The sequence below is a fragment of the Haliotis rufescens genome, unplaced genomic scaffold (genome assembly GCF_023055435.1).
Source record: "Haliotis rufescens isolate VD_foot unplaced genomic scaffold, xgHalRufe1.0.p SCAF_3, whole genome shotgun sequence".
Classification (NCBI taxonomy): Eukaryota; Metazoa; Mollusca; class Gastropoda; order Lepetellida; family Haliotidae; genus Haliotis; species Haliotis rufescens.
The window spans coordinates 20,908,185-20,923,130 of record NW_025964001.1 but is presented as its reverse complement, the minus strand read 5'-3'; the positions used below and the strand labels follow the sequence as shown (position 1 = coordinate 20,923,130).

The following is a 14,946-nucleotide window of genomic DNA, read 5'->3' as shown; positions in this document are numbered from 1 at the left end:
ACCTGTATTCCTATCTAGAATCCCCACAAATAAGACCAGCACAGGTTGCTGGGGACCTTTATTCTTACCTCTAATCCCAACAGGTATTACAAAGCACTAACATAAAGAATAACATTGCAGACGCTTGGCCCAGGAGAATGTAGACTGTGTTCATGGTACACTTTGCTTGTGTCTAATATGATCTCTGTAGAGTCATATTTCCTTTCAAACGATTTTTCTTTTGAAGGTGAGGTGAAATGGGGTTTAACGTCGTGTCCAAGATTATTGCACTTATATAGCGACGTGCATGCACATTTATGTGTGTGTGGCTGCTTGTACTAGTCCAGACTGATGCCGATTTATAGTGCTAGCACACTGACATACCATGCCGCAGTTTAACATGAATACCAATCTCAGACACAGTATACTGACTCCGAGCTGACCAGTCCTTGTTTTTGCCCTTAAGTGCCGAGCGCCAGACAGGGTAACAACAAGTACCATATTTTAACGTCTTTTGGTATGACGCAGCCGGGGATCGAACCCCGGACCTTCCGCTCTCTGGGCTGACGCTCTACCACTAGACCACAGAGGCGGTCCTTTCTTTTGAAGCAACGAAGACAAGACATTATATATAACATGTCAATGCCATAAAATAATCAGTCTTGATCATCTGCCCAAAAAGACTCCACTGGGTGCATAATCCATTTATTGATTATCTTAATTAAAAGCAGCATCATATTAACCAAGCCAATCCGTTAATGATGACCAGTTATAACTAAGTACAACATTGTATCACATTATGCCTACTCACAATTATTTAGTACACTGCTGATATGTTCTCCTTTGTAACAAATAATATCCTCATACTTCTAAAACAAATTTCCTCACCTTGTGTGGTTTAAAAGTGTTAACATTATTGATGGCTGGTAACCCCCCAGATGGACCCTCAAAGTGCTTGGGATGGTATGCTGGCATGGAAGTGCTGTGGTATGTGGGGTTGTATGTGGGGTGATGCATTGTCACTCGAGGCAGCAGCCCTGTGTGGTTTGGATATTGCTGGCTTTCTGCATAGCGCCGGAGATTGTGGTGCCGCTGTCGCTGAAAACAGGAAAATAAGGTTGATTTTTATAGTATTTTATTTAGATGCCATTAAGCCATCATTGGGAATGGAATGTGTCAGACAAACATCAATGCATCACCAAACACATATGATCCCCATATGGACATATAGTATTAGGACAAGGGGTATTATTACAGACAATTATAGTGAAGAAAGAATTGACATCATGGTACCCCATTTTCATTAGATTCAAGAAGACGTAATTTCTGTATATGCATGTGACATCATATTATGAGTAAGTATCAACTTGACTTTCAGGCGGGTCAACCAAAAATTAAAAGTGGACAAATAAATCTGAAAAAAGGACATTTTTTGTTATCTGTTAGATGGAAACATGTGTGTTCATCACAAAGTAATTGTGCATGGAACAGGTTAAACTGCAAGACAATAGGTTATGACAATAGGCATAATGAGGAGACAATCTCAACTAACATTGTGCTAACCCATGCCAACATACCGTATTTGACCCAATAAGCCCCCAGGGCGCTTAAAATAAAGACAGAAAGGGTGGGTGCTTATTGGGACCAATTCAGTGTCAAATTGGCGTACGGACTTCAAATATCCGGAAACCTCAGTTCCTGGATGATTTTCATTTAAAACAAAATAATTACTATATAAATTTCCGGAACCGGGGGGGGGCGCTTATTGGGTCGAATACAGTATTAGGAATACTTTTTAAAGAACCAAAAGATTATTTGGAATGTCTGAGGAGTTAAGTTCAACTAAGACTGCACCCATGGCAACATATTTAGATGTTTTTAAAGAACACCCCAAATTATCTGGAATGTCTCCTTTACTGACCTACAGACTAGGAAATTCAAAATAATAAATCTGTAAACCAAAAATTGAAAACAGTCTGTCTCAAATGGGAACAAACTACACACAAAGGTAAAAAGGGAGAGGTTAGTTGTATGTTGTTTCCCTCAAGTGCTTAAAGCGGTGTGAGTTTCAAGTATAATGTACCAAGCACCCTTCACCACCAGCACACAAGTACTCCCATGCAGAGGAGCCGACACATCTCAGTACCAGTCGGGATTTGGCTTCAAAACAATTGCTTCTCAGGCAGTGTTAGCAAGGGTACAACCCATGTCAGGAATCTAACCCAGGTCCTCAGTGTGATGAGTGAACGCCTTAACCACTAGGCTACCCGACCGCCCCAATATAGGAATCAGACATGCTTGTCTGAATGCTTTGTTCACTCGAGAATTTGTTTGGCATCCTCAGATATTCCTGTAGATTCGTATCATATCCGAGTAAAGGATCTGGTCGTAATGAGACTGCATCACTGCCTGACAAGCAAGACTTTCTTAGCCTACAAATGATGTGGGGGAATGACAGGACAGGGCTATGGTTTCCACTTAATATAGTTTTGAGTCCTCCATACACTCAGCCTTTAGGATCAAATATGTGATCTCAAATATATAAAATGTACATTTATCTCTGTTCAACAATTTTAACAACAATCCTATTGAATAAATGTTGCAGAACTTCTGCAAGATGACATGCAAACTACAGGCGTGTATATAACCATTCATTCGGGAATTAAACTATGAAAATAACACAAAGACCTTTATCAAAAATCCATTTGGTAAACTTCAGAAGCAGTCCATGCTAATTCATGTGGCATTAACACACTCACCTCAACAAGAAAACAAAAACCAAACCAAGAGTGCACGACAAGCACCAGCTACAGCTGCATCCACCCACCCACCCACTGCCCCACATACCTTCTTCTTATGCCTAAAGGCAGCCCATATACTAGTCTCACTGTCAGAGGTACTCTCTTGGGGTACCTCCACCCTGGGGGCCTGCGGCTCACGATATGACTTGGTGCCACCTACCCGCCCCTTGGCTGGATTGGACTGTGCTTTGGTTGCTCGTATAGGGTACATCACAACTTCAGAAGGTCGCTCGTCTTGTACGACTGGTTCCTTCTTTTTATCGCCTATGGTTTCAACCGGCTCATGGTTTCGTTCTCTGTCTCTGTCTCTGTCTCGTTCTCGGTCTCGGTCCCGGTCACGGTCCCGAACAGGGCGTTCATGGAGCTCAGATTTCTTTCCCTCATCTCTACGGCGGGGTTGGGCAAGAGCTGCAGCTCGTCTGTCTGCCTCCCTACAATATAAATAAAATATTTATTGGATTTATTTACAACAATGACCCTACACAGTGTTACTTTGTGGTGCTCCCGAGACAGCATTTGTCTAAAAGTATATTCATAAGAACAAATACAAAAAGGATCTGTCATCATGAACATAATTAGATGTCACTGTGCCAAGAAAATTAAAAGCCACATTGTATGAGAAACGGCTCATTGTAGTGCAAGACACTTTCATTGAATCTCCAGCAGGGATCGAGATACAAGATATATACAGCTTTACAGAACTTGGAGAATGCACAATACTGATTAAGTTGGGAAGTCAAAATTGACAGTACTCTCATGTTTCAGGTAGGATGTATGTAAGTGGAAGACTGTATCATGAAATGATAAAAAAGGGGAAAAAAAGAAGTTTAAAAAAAAAAAAATGTAGTATAAATCCTGACATCAGCTTGGATGTCAAAACATAAGTGAAACATACCTCAGTTCTTTGAAATAACCATGTTTGATGGCCCGATGTGCCGTGACCCTTTCTTCAGGGTCGTATGTACACATCATGTTGATGAGTGCTACTGCCTCCTGGGATACATGGGGCAGGAGTCGCTCGACACCCGTACCCTGCTTCTGGGGGAAGTTAAAGCTGATGCCGCGAGATCTGAAAATACATATTATATGTCACAGTGGGAACACCATATCTGATACTGTCTTAGGTGAGGTGAGGTGAAATTGGGTTTAACGTCGCGTCCAAGATTATTGCACTTATATAGGGACGTGCATGCATGTGTGTGTGTGGCTGCTTGTACTAGTCCGGACTGATGCCGATTTATAGTGCTAGCACACTGACATACCATGCCGCAGTTTAACATGAATACCAATCTCAGACACAGTTTACTGACTCCGAGCTGACCAGTCCTTGTTTTTGCCCTTAAGTGCCGAGCGCCAGACAGGGTAACAACAAGTACCATATTTAAACGTCTGTTGGTATGACGCAGCCAGGGATTGAACCCCGGACCTTCCGCTCTCTGGGCTGACGCTCTACCACTAGACCACGGAGGCGGTCAATACTGTCTTAAACTGATTGAGTGTATGTTGATGCATCCCCGATTATCCAGGGTGTTATATCTCCATTTTGTTATGATTATTACCCTTGACATATTTGCTACCATAGCTTTGTTTTGAGCCAGTTTCAATAATACAATCTTAAGGAAAGCTGTCCCCTGTAATAATTCTCATTAGCAACATGGGAGAAATGGAGGTGAAGCCATCTCTTCCAAAACAAAGCTATGGTGTCAAACGGACCAGGGTATTTATCAAAATAGAATGGAAATACAATGCACGAGATAATTTAGAAGGATGAGCAACCTAGGCCAGGCAAACAAGTGATTTGATGCATGATCATCAATCTATGCCATCAGGGTACGACGACACACACTGAGCATGGTCATATGTGATCGATTGATCATGAATTTAGTCAGCTTTTGTTTGGACCAAAGAATCACCACAGAGGTGTTGGTAAAAGCCATTTTTTGGGGGGGGGACTTAAATACTGATTCCATCATCAGAAAATTGGAAAATGTAAAGTAAAAACTCATAGAAAATAAACTAAAAAATACATGTGTTCTAACACTTTTCATACACGTATGCATCACAAAACATTTTCCGTGGTGAATTATACGTTTGGTGGTCAGTACATGAATGCACATTGACATGCAATAACTATGCCATGTTCAGCAATATTGCAGCAATGTCATGGCAGCTAAAATACCTATATGGCCTTCACATATTGTATCCACATATGGATTTAAACCTAGGTGATATTGAGTGCGATTAGCAAACACTTGGACCTCTATGCTTCTATAAGTAATTCACAAACACATGCATAAGTTAACAATGGCATGACTCTTGTTATAGCATAAGTCCTGTTCACATGCAGTTTCATTCAGCATCTAGCATGAAAGAGGCCAACTGAATTTATACATCTAGGCAAGAACAGAACATACTACAAGCCTGGATGTGGATCAGACAACCACAGAAGAGACAGGTACAATAGAAAGCAAAGCTAAGGTAATTTTTTTAAATATAAGCTTTGAGCTCAAAGGCCATACACACTTTATGTCATTTAGCACACTAGAGTCGAGAGGGAGTGAGAAGTCAGAAGTGTTGCCAGTACTCGCCAGCAATGACTAGAGACACCTCTATCACGTATTGTACCCTTGTGTAGCAACTGTGAACTGTGTAACAAGCAAACCACTAGACAAGAATGTCACAGAAAATGAGAAGTTGGTGGATATGATGTAGTCGTATGTGTGCTATTGTGACATAGCTGTAACGATTTTGAAATACATTCCATGCAATAATAATGATGATAGCAGCCCATATATACATCCCGTGACAGGGGCAGAAGGTATTCTGACCCAGAATCAACCCTGGGCTCCATTTTCAAAAACATTTGTTTTGTTATTTTTGCTGTTATGTGTTAATTATTCCTAAATATATCAGGTAGTCAATAAAATTAGTCGAGGGCCAATCCAAACTGACATTATCACCTCATTTACATCATGTCACTCACATGGGCTTGGAACAAGCAGAGGTCAAGGACGTGATACAGGAAGTTGTGACGTGTGACACACATCTCGTTCATTCTTTATGTATCGAGATATAAATGAAGTATAGTTATTTCAGCATTGCCATGTTGCTTCAGGTAATATACAAAATGATGGACATGTACAGTCAAGTCCTGTAATCCGACATGATTGGTTGCATATGATTATGTTGGATTAAAGAGTATGTCTGATAAGCGAAATTAAGTAGTATTAACGTTCGTGATCAAAAATAGGACAACTACACGACAGATAACAAGACAAACACTAATTGTTCATTAATTGTTTATTGTTAAGCAAGTTTATCTCTGCAGCGGTTGTTATATGCAGCTACCAGACGACTCGTCTCACATCAAAACACGGGCTGTGTACTCGCGGGCAGATGACTGGATTAACGAGACTGATTAATGCGTGAATTTGGTAATTTGTTGCAAATTAGTTGTGTCGGAGTTGGAGTGCAAGACTGTCGGATTAACGGGTCTAAATAGCACTGATGTAATTGGTTCCCATCATTAGTGTCAGATAAAGCCGATTGTTGGATTAACAAGACTTGACTGTATGTAACAATATCATGTGTGTCCGGCTAACATTAGTAGCCAACAAGATAAGAGCAGACAGTTAATATGCACTCATACCAGACTGCCTCAGTTCCCTGTGTGTTGGAAGTTGCCGCTGTGTGTACATATTAATGAGTGAGTGAGTGAGTTGGATTTAACGCCGCTTTTAACATTATTCCAGTTATATCACGACGTGTCAGCTTAATGTGGGAGGAAAGCCCGAAGTGATGCAGGTCTAAGACGTTTACCACTTCGGTGAAACCCACGAGCACGGGTATGGTGCTGACAAACCTAGAAACATAATCGGGGTGAACCAGGATTCGAACCCGCAATCATAGATTTCTGGCGTGCCCCAGGGACGTAACTCTGCACAGCGAATCGCGGCGCCTTAGACGACTCATATTAATGAAAATGTTCAAGATTAAGAAAGGGAAGAGAAACAAGAAGGGACAACTTCCCCAGATGTGGCTAAATGAAAATATGCTTGGAATACTTAGAGGCATTAGCTAAATCAGTCAACAACAAAGCAATGTTTCCTTTTAGTTGATGTAATTGGCCAGATAGCAATATTATGGGTATACACACAGGAAATTTGTAACCTTTAAATCTATCACATAATTTTCAGGTGACCTATTTACTAAATGAAAGTCGCTAGCCCATTTGCAGTCTGAGATTGGTAATATTTTAGAAGGTCTGTAAGTTATTAATGCAAATGTTCCATTCAGGTGAACATTTTTTTATTCCTTGAATCACAGATCCTTCTGCCTTACTTTTGAAAATATATGACCAAACATATAAGGATATGATGCTGACATCTTAAGGAATAGTTTTAGCACTCAAGTCTATTAAATAAAACATAAATAATTAATTTGATAATTGCTGCCACTATTTTAATATATTTTTGCATCCTCCAACTGCAGTGTCCAACCAGAAGCTATCCGTGATTAAAGCAATAAGACTGGCCAAGTAACCTGAACAAGTTATCTCAGCTCATACACCATGTACACTTCCACTACGCCCAGACATAGAATATCTGTCTGTTTGCTTGAGCAATTTGCAATGCAGATACAGCAACAGTGACAACATCTGAGAGAAGAAACACAATACAAAGACGCAATGGTTTATCACAGAGGTACCTAGCTCCTCTTGAGCGACTGCGAGAAAACAAAATTTATCAATACTCATTAGTACATTTTTTCACACAAATCCATAACAGACTTTGTTTTCAAAGTACTGACAATCGATACCTACAGATACAGTAGCTTGTCATCATCAGCTGTGAATTCAGATCCACCTTCATTATACTTTAATGTGGGAAGATGGTCGCCTTCATGCACATCAATTACCAAATTGACTAAATAAATAATAAATAAAATCGTGATTAAATGTTTGTTTAGTTGATAATGAAGCAATTCATAATTGTATTTTCACAAAAGGTAACTAGGCCTCTATTCACTCTGACAGAAAAATAGAAACATTAGGCTCAACAAAGTTAATTTACATATACCGTATTCGACGTATTAAGCGCCCCACTCTAATAAGCACCCACAGCAATATTTGCTAATATATTGGCTAGTGAACAATCCCAATTAGCACCCTTTCCGATCGATCAATGTACACAAGACTTATTTATTCATGTATAATACACACTCATGTGTTATATGCACCCTTAATTAGGGGCAATTAAATTCTTGAATAATATATCTATCGTGTATAATATGCATATATCATTTCAGACTGTCAGCATAAACCACAAAATTTACAATCTTTCAACTCTGTTTTTTTTTCTCACCAAAATTATATTCTAATAAGAACCCCCTATTTCTAATTTTGAGAGTGCCCTGGGCACTTAGTACGTCAAATACGGTATGTTACATGGATAAGCATATGTGCACATGAAGGGCACCTACTTCTTCATCTTCTTCAGCACTGCATTTTCTGGTGTACCCATAATGTCATGAATCTTTGCAATCTGGTCGACTTCATTGGAGCCAGGAAACAGCGGATGAAGACTGTAAAATAACCACGTTCCACCATTATGGGTTCAGTGATATAATTCATGTTGATATGATAACACAATACATAGAGCTGTAGAGTGAGTATGGTTTTATGCCGCTTTTAGCAATATTCCATCAATATCACGGCGGGGGACACCAGAAATGGGCTTCACACATTGTACCCATGTCTGGAATCAATCCTGTGTCTTCGGCATGATGAGAGAACGCTTTAACCACTAGGCTACCCGACCTTCCCTAGAGCAGTAGAAGAGTTATGTTATACATATTGTTCATAAAACGGTTTGAAGTTGAAAACATTTAAACCATCAACTCTGGATGCAAGAAAGTCACAAATAACAAAATGTAGTCCTGACAGAAATGAAAGGAGCTCTCAGTGTTCTGCTGATGTTTTCTGGTATAGTCTGTTCTTAGCGTGGGTATTAAACTAATGCATCCATTTTCCACGTTTACCATGCAGCTTGACACATAATTGTTGTAAGGCTGGGACAGGTTACTCAGGTACTCAGACCCGTGGTTAGTCACATGATATATTGTCTAATGACAAACAATATCTAAAACTCTATGGTAACACTACAAGTCACTTATGTTCGCATTTCTTTCCGACTATGCACCCATTCCTTCTAACCTTCATAGGTTTAAATAAAGATCAAACTCCAGGCAACTTCAGTGTATGCATGACCACATCGTTTTATACGTGTATCTAAATACATTTTACCAGGGCTATGGTCAAACTATTCCCAATCGGACATTTTATACCCAACTCTAGAGACCTATAGCAGGTATCTGGGTAGGGTCGGGTAATACGGGTAATAGCATGGTGGGTACCCAGGTAGTAAATCTGTACTCATGACAGCCCTAATTTGTTGAGGTTGACAAGTTGTTGACACTGTGGTTTGGGGCCAGGGAACTTGAACTGCCAAAAGACACACTTCCGTGAGTTTGGTTAGGTGGTGGTTGGTTGGACAGGTTGGAGAATTACCTGAGAATCTCGAAAAAGACGCATCCCACACTCCACATGTCCATCTTGTATGTGTAATAGCCGTCAGTCAGCAGACACTCCGGGGCACGGTACCTGCAGGGAACAAACAGATGGTGGTGTGCTCAGGAGAACTCGGGAAAGTCGGGCGAGTAAATGACTGTCAGACTGAGTGAGTGAGTATGGTTTTACAACACTATTAGCAATATTCCAGCAATATCAGGGCAGGGGACACCAGGAATTGGCTCCACACATTGTATCCATGTAGGGAATTGAACCTGGGTCTTTGGTGTGAGAAGAGAACGCTTAAACCACTAGGCTAGCCGACGACCCCAATTGGAATATACTGAATGACCACAAAAGACCAATCTCCTAATTGGGGAACAATGGGGGGAGCCTAGTGGTTCCAGCTTGACTCCTGAGAAACACAGGTTGCATGTGGTATATCCTTAGGAGTGGGATAAGATTTTCCTAGAGACTAATTGTGAATAGCTGACAGTGAAGAGGACATCTGTTGAAAATCTAAAGGATTTCATTGTGTCGATGACAGCCAAAATATGGGATTATGGCTACAGTGTATTAGAGGTAGGATGGTTGGTTGGTTCTTTTGTTGTTTAATGCCGCACTCAGCAATATTCCAGCTATATGACGGCGGTCTGTAAATAATATAATCTGGACCAGACAATCCAGTGATTACTATCATGAGCATTGATCCACGCAATTGGGATCGATGACATGCATCAACCAAGTCAGCGAGCCTGACCACCCGATCCCGTTAGTTGCCTTTCACGACAAGCATAGTCACCTTTTACGGCAAGCATGGGTTGCTGAAGACCTATTCTACCCCGGAATCTATTAGAGGTAGGGTATTCGAAGGAGTTATATGCCTCTGTTCACCCAGGAGTGAATGGGTACCCAGTAGAATGAGGTTGTAATGTGACAGTAAACCTTCAAGCACCATCATAGAGAAGCTTGGTTCGTATACTCCCCAGGGAACTGTGAATGAAATTTGAGTGTCGATCCAAAGACTTGGATCATAATAATGTGCGCCACGAGCATTCAATTGGTAAATGGAATCTGACACATTATAAATAGACTTTTTATCATAACATCAGTCACCAAATATGAAAAAAAAATTATACTAGCCCACCACTCAAAATATATGTCACGTTCCAGTCCAAATATTGGACACTTACTTAGGTGTAAACCCCCAAATTCCAGTACTCCAGAAGAGCTTAATCAAAAGCCTCAACATCCAAGCTTATCTGGATAGACAAGGATGAGTACATTCTCAACACAGGCCCTCATTTCCTCTCGTCACCTGACCAGATGTCTATCACACACTTATTACCTCAGCAACTCAATTACATATTGATTATCTACACCAAGACATGAACTAGGGTTTAATGGACACCCCACCGTGAGAATACAAAGAAATCATGGTTAATTGATTCCAATATTTGGGAAGCTTTGATAAAAGGGAGCCCTACTGTGTGACAATGAAATTACTTACTGTTCAATTATTCGTATATTACATGAAGGGGTGTTACAAGATGACTAATTTATTCTCTTCCTTAGATTAAGTGGTTACGGTTTATTGGTAAGTGAGAGGTTTAAGTTGCTATAAACAATATTCCAGTCATATCCATAGCTAGAAACCCATATAAGGATTCAAACCAATCTGAACCCAAACATCTGAATGAGGAATGCGCATATGGAAGCCAAGCTAGACCATGATCTCCTGGGAGGTCAGTTTGTTGTTTAAAGCCTCAGTCAGCAATGTTCCAGCTATATTATGGCAATCTAGTCTAGGACAGGCAAACCAGTGGTTGATATTATAAGCAACATCAAAGCAGTCAACCATCAACCAAGTCACCTAGCCTGACCACCTGATCCAATTTAGTGTTCACTTCCAACAAGCAACAGACTGCTGGGCCCTGCTTCACAAAGTGAGTGAGCGAGTGAGTGAGTTGGGTTTAACGCCGCTTTTAACAGTATTCCAGTTATATCGCGGCGTGTCAGCTTAATGTGGGAGGAAAGTCCGAAGTGATGCAGGTCTCAGATGTTTACCACTTCGGTGAAACCCACGAGCACGGGTATGGTGCTGACAAACCTAGAAACATAATCGGGTGGAACCCACAATCATAGGTTTCTGGTGTGCCCAAGGGACACAACTCTGCACAGCGAATCGCGGCGCCTTAGACGACTGGGCCACCCGTGGCCCCCTTCACAAAGTGACTGTAGTGTCCTGGCTGCTGCAATGTCAAAGTGCGGGTCTAGCTCTGTGAGTGTCAAGTACAGGATAGTTTGGGCCAGGCATGAAACCTGGCACTCGCCCACAAGCCTATCATTTGGTCTAATGTTAAAGGTATCCTAAGGGCAAGTTAAATTTCAGGCTCTTTAGTGGGTCTATTCATGCTAGAAAACGCCTCAGGTTAAGTTTCTAGGTAGCAGCACAACCACTTTGTGAATGGTCCTGGGGACCTATTCTAACCCAGGGAGATGAAGTTGACACCTTACCATCTTGTGGAGATGTACTCTGTATAAGGCTGTTTAGAATACATGCTTCTACAGGACCCAAAATCAGCTAGTTTCAGCATATCCTCCTGAAACAACAAACAAGATCAAGTGATACGAATAACAGCAAATAATGAACAGCAAAAGATGCTAAGGTTTGTAACCTAAACACAACAGAACATTTACCACCTGTTGTTATGGCAGCTACATTGCTCCTTCTGGAACACTTTCTCAGCAACAGCGAATGAGTCAATAAGGTATAATGCCAATTTGAACAGTATTTCAATCATATCACGACATGTTTCCCTGCCGGGCGCTTGGCATTAAGGGGCTAAAACAAGGTCCTGTAGGTCCTGCAGTCCAGTATGTAAGCCAAGCCTGTCAAGGATGACCAATGTACCATATATTGCTGTGTTTAAGGAGAGTTTATCATACCTAAAATTACAGGGCTTTCAAGGGGGGTCGCCTTATACACAGGGTTGACAAGTGTTGATGCTTTTTCCCCCCAACAAATCCGTACTGAAGTACACAAATTAATCATGTACTTACACTGTCTGGTTATAGAAAGTGTTCATTCTATATCTGGACTTATGTTTGTAATGTATTTTATGAATATTATTCATAATTTCATTCAATATTGTTTACATTCATTTCGGTGATGCGCTTCATTCCAATTCGACTTATAGACAGGGTATAAAAATGTCATCGATTTTGTAGGCTTTAAAGGCGGGGTCGCTTTAAAGACGGCGATATACAGTACTGGATGATCGAATAACTACTATGGTTTACTATGAATTATTAACTATGTCACATTTACAATTGAGAGGACTTCTAATGAATCCAGCGCAAGTAGGTGGGGATTCCTACAATAAGGTTCTTTGGTACGAAGGTTGAGTGATAAGTTCTAAGCCTCACATAGAAAGAATCGTGTCATGGTGGAAACTTTCGTTGTGGACATCACATCATGTCAAAAACTGGAGTAAATTAACCAACTTCTCAATCTCATTAAAACCGCTTACAAACATCTGAGGATATCCAATTCGCATCAGAATGGCCTGTTTCAAACTTTCACCGATCAATGGAATGACTGACGAGAAGACGACATTAGCCGATCAGGAGGCAGCTTTCTCGTGCTTTACGGAACTAGTTTCAAACTGGCGACTACACTTTGAAACATATTTTGACAAATTCTTGATTAAAAATGGGAAAACTGAACAAAAGAACATTCTGGATTTGCAATAGATGGCCTAGATTGTATGGATTCAGTCATAACGCCTGTAACTGTTGTTCGGGAATACCCCGTGTTAAATTTTTCGAGATTAGAAAACATATTCCGATTGTCACTTTCCTCATCTGGAAAGCGACACTCTGATTGGTCGGATGAAAGGTCGTTCTTAAGTGACCCATAATGGGATGTCTTCAGATCTTTGTTTGGCGGAAGTGAGAACTAAGATCTCTTTTTGATAAGATTGGTTTCACTGTGACAGGTGAGGAAAATAAGCTGATGTCTGTAACCTTCAGAAAATCGACCTTCAAGAAACAATCAATGATCAAGTATGGAGATGATAGTAATTCCCAAACACAGATTTACCACAGAATTAGCAGTGAGATCAGTTTGGATGACAATACTGAAAAAACATTTCATACAAACTACACCAAAAGTGAAAGGCATAATAATACTCACCTTTATCAGTATATTTTCTGGTTTTACATCTCGATGAAAGATGCCATTCCTAATTAAAAAAATACCAAAATCTGTATATAATAACATTTAACAGTAAAATACCAAAAGACGTTGGCAAAGTTATGCAAGCTCATTGACATATAGTGCATGAAAACATCAGGTATATATATATATCAGTTATAACACTCGATAAATGAAACTTATGGAACAATGTACTATTATGTGTACAATATAAGAATTCAGCTGAGGGTCCTTAAAGATAATTGACATCTTAACAACAGTAAAAGAATCACAAAACACTGAATGGATTTCATTATAATAATTAAGTAATAAATAAGTAAATAATATAAGTAATAAATAAGTAATTTGATTGTCCTCAGTTGACAATATGTTGAGTACAAGATTCTCAGGTCCATGAGCATACTGGTTCCAGGCTGCTAGTCAAGAGTGACACAAACAATTCATGTGCAACACTGTTATGGTTAATGGTACATTGTCATACTTCAAGAGTTTCAAATTAGGTCTAATAGAGAGTTGATAACAGGCATTACAAAGAAGGCACTGCAACATTTTGAAATAGTTAATGTGTTTCTTTATAAAGTTGTATCAGCATGTTCAAACCATGTTACCTAATTTAATCATATATATTATAATATGTTAGAGTTATTTATCTGTTACTGAACCAGGTTATCTGTGTATCTTCTATCTCTGGGATTTGGGAGCAAAATAGGTCCCCTACAACCAATTGTTGTTGTAAGACATTGAGGATTGGGTGGCTACTATGGGTCCTGTCTGATTGAATATAATTTTATCCCAAGAGAGTAAATTGTACCTAATGCTAATCAAGCACTGGTTTGACCAACACAGACTGAATTACTGAAAGGCTGCCGTGATATAACTGTTATATTGCTGACTAGTATAAACATTAAAAGTCAAAGCCAGAGAATAACCAGTCTCGATTATCTTCTTAAAAAGACACCATTGGGCGGGAAAATTAGGAGTGAAAATTATGGATGAATGGATCATAGAAAATCAGGGCTGACACCAGGTGTTTGAGAAAAGAGTACGCAGGTATTACCCTACATGTAGCACCTGCCATGCACACAATTTGCATAAAAAAGTAAGTTTTAGTTGCCTGACAACACTCACTCCAGTGTATCTTAAATGTGCCATGAAACCTCCAATCTAAATCAATAGGTATTGTATATTCCCACATGTTCTTTATACTTTATAGTGATCCATACATAAGACATAAATCTTTAATAACCAGTAAAAAAATCAAATGAAGGCTAGAAACATGCTTGAAATCTTGTTATTCCTATACATGTACGTGAATAGTCTTTACTATACCAAAACACTTTATAACGCATATTCAATTCTTTGTATTATTTGGGAAAACG

General features: G+C 39.9%; 1 protein-coding gene across 3 annotated transcripts in view; it reads right to left on the bottom strand.

Annotated features, from left to right (window-relative positions):
* Positions 1-14,946, bottom strand: part of LOC124137076 (MAPK/MAK/MRK overlapping kinase-like) — a 62,935-nt gene that overhangs the window by 1,607 nt on the left and 46,382 nt on the right. For 2 of the 3 annotated variants that reach the window (XM_046503222.2, XM_046503223.2), the window contains exons 6-13: positions 13,547-13,595; positions 11,866-11,951; positions 9,349-9,441; positions 8,262-8,363; positions 7,488-7,505; positions 3,676-3,849; positions 2,941-3,211; positions 868-1,077 (exon numbers count right to left, since the gene is read on the bottom strand). In XM_046503222.2, the coding sequence (XP_046359178.2) occupies positions 868-1,077; positions 2,941-3,211; positions 3,676-3,849; positions 7,488-7,505; positions 8,262-8,363; positions 9,349-9,441; positions 11,866-11,951; positions 13,547-13,595 (1,003 nt within the window). The remainder of the gene's footprint in view (positions 1-867; positions 1,078-2,940; positions 3,212-3,675; positions 3,850-7,487; positions 7,506-8,261; positions 8,364-9,348; positions 9,442-11,865; positions 11,952-13,546; positions 13,596-14,946) is intronic. The other variant, XM_046503224.2, reaches the window with a different exon arrangement.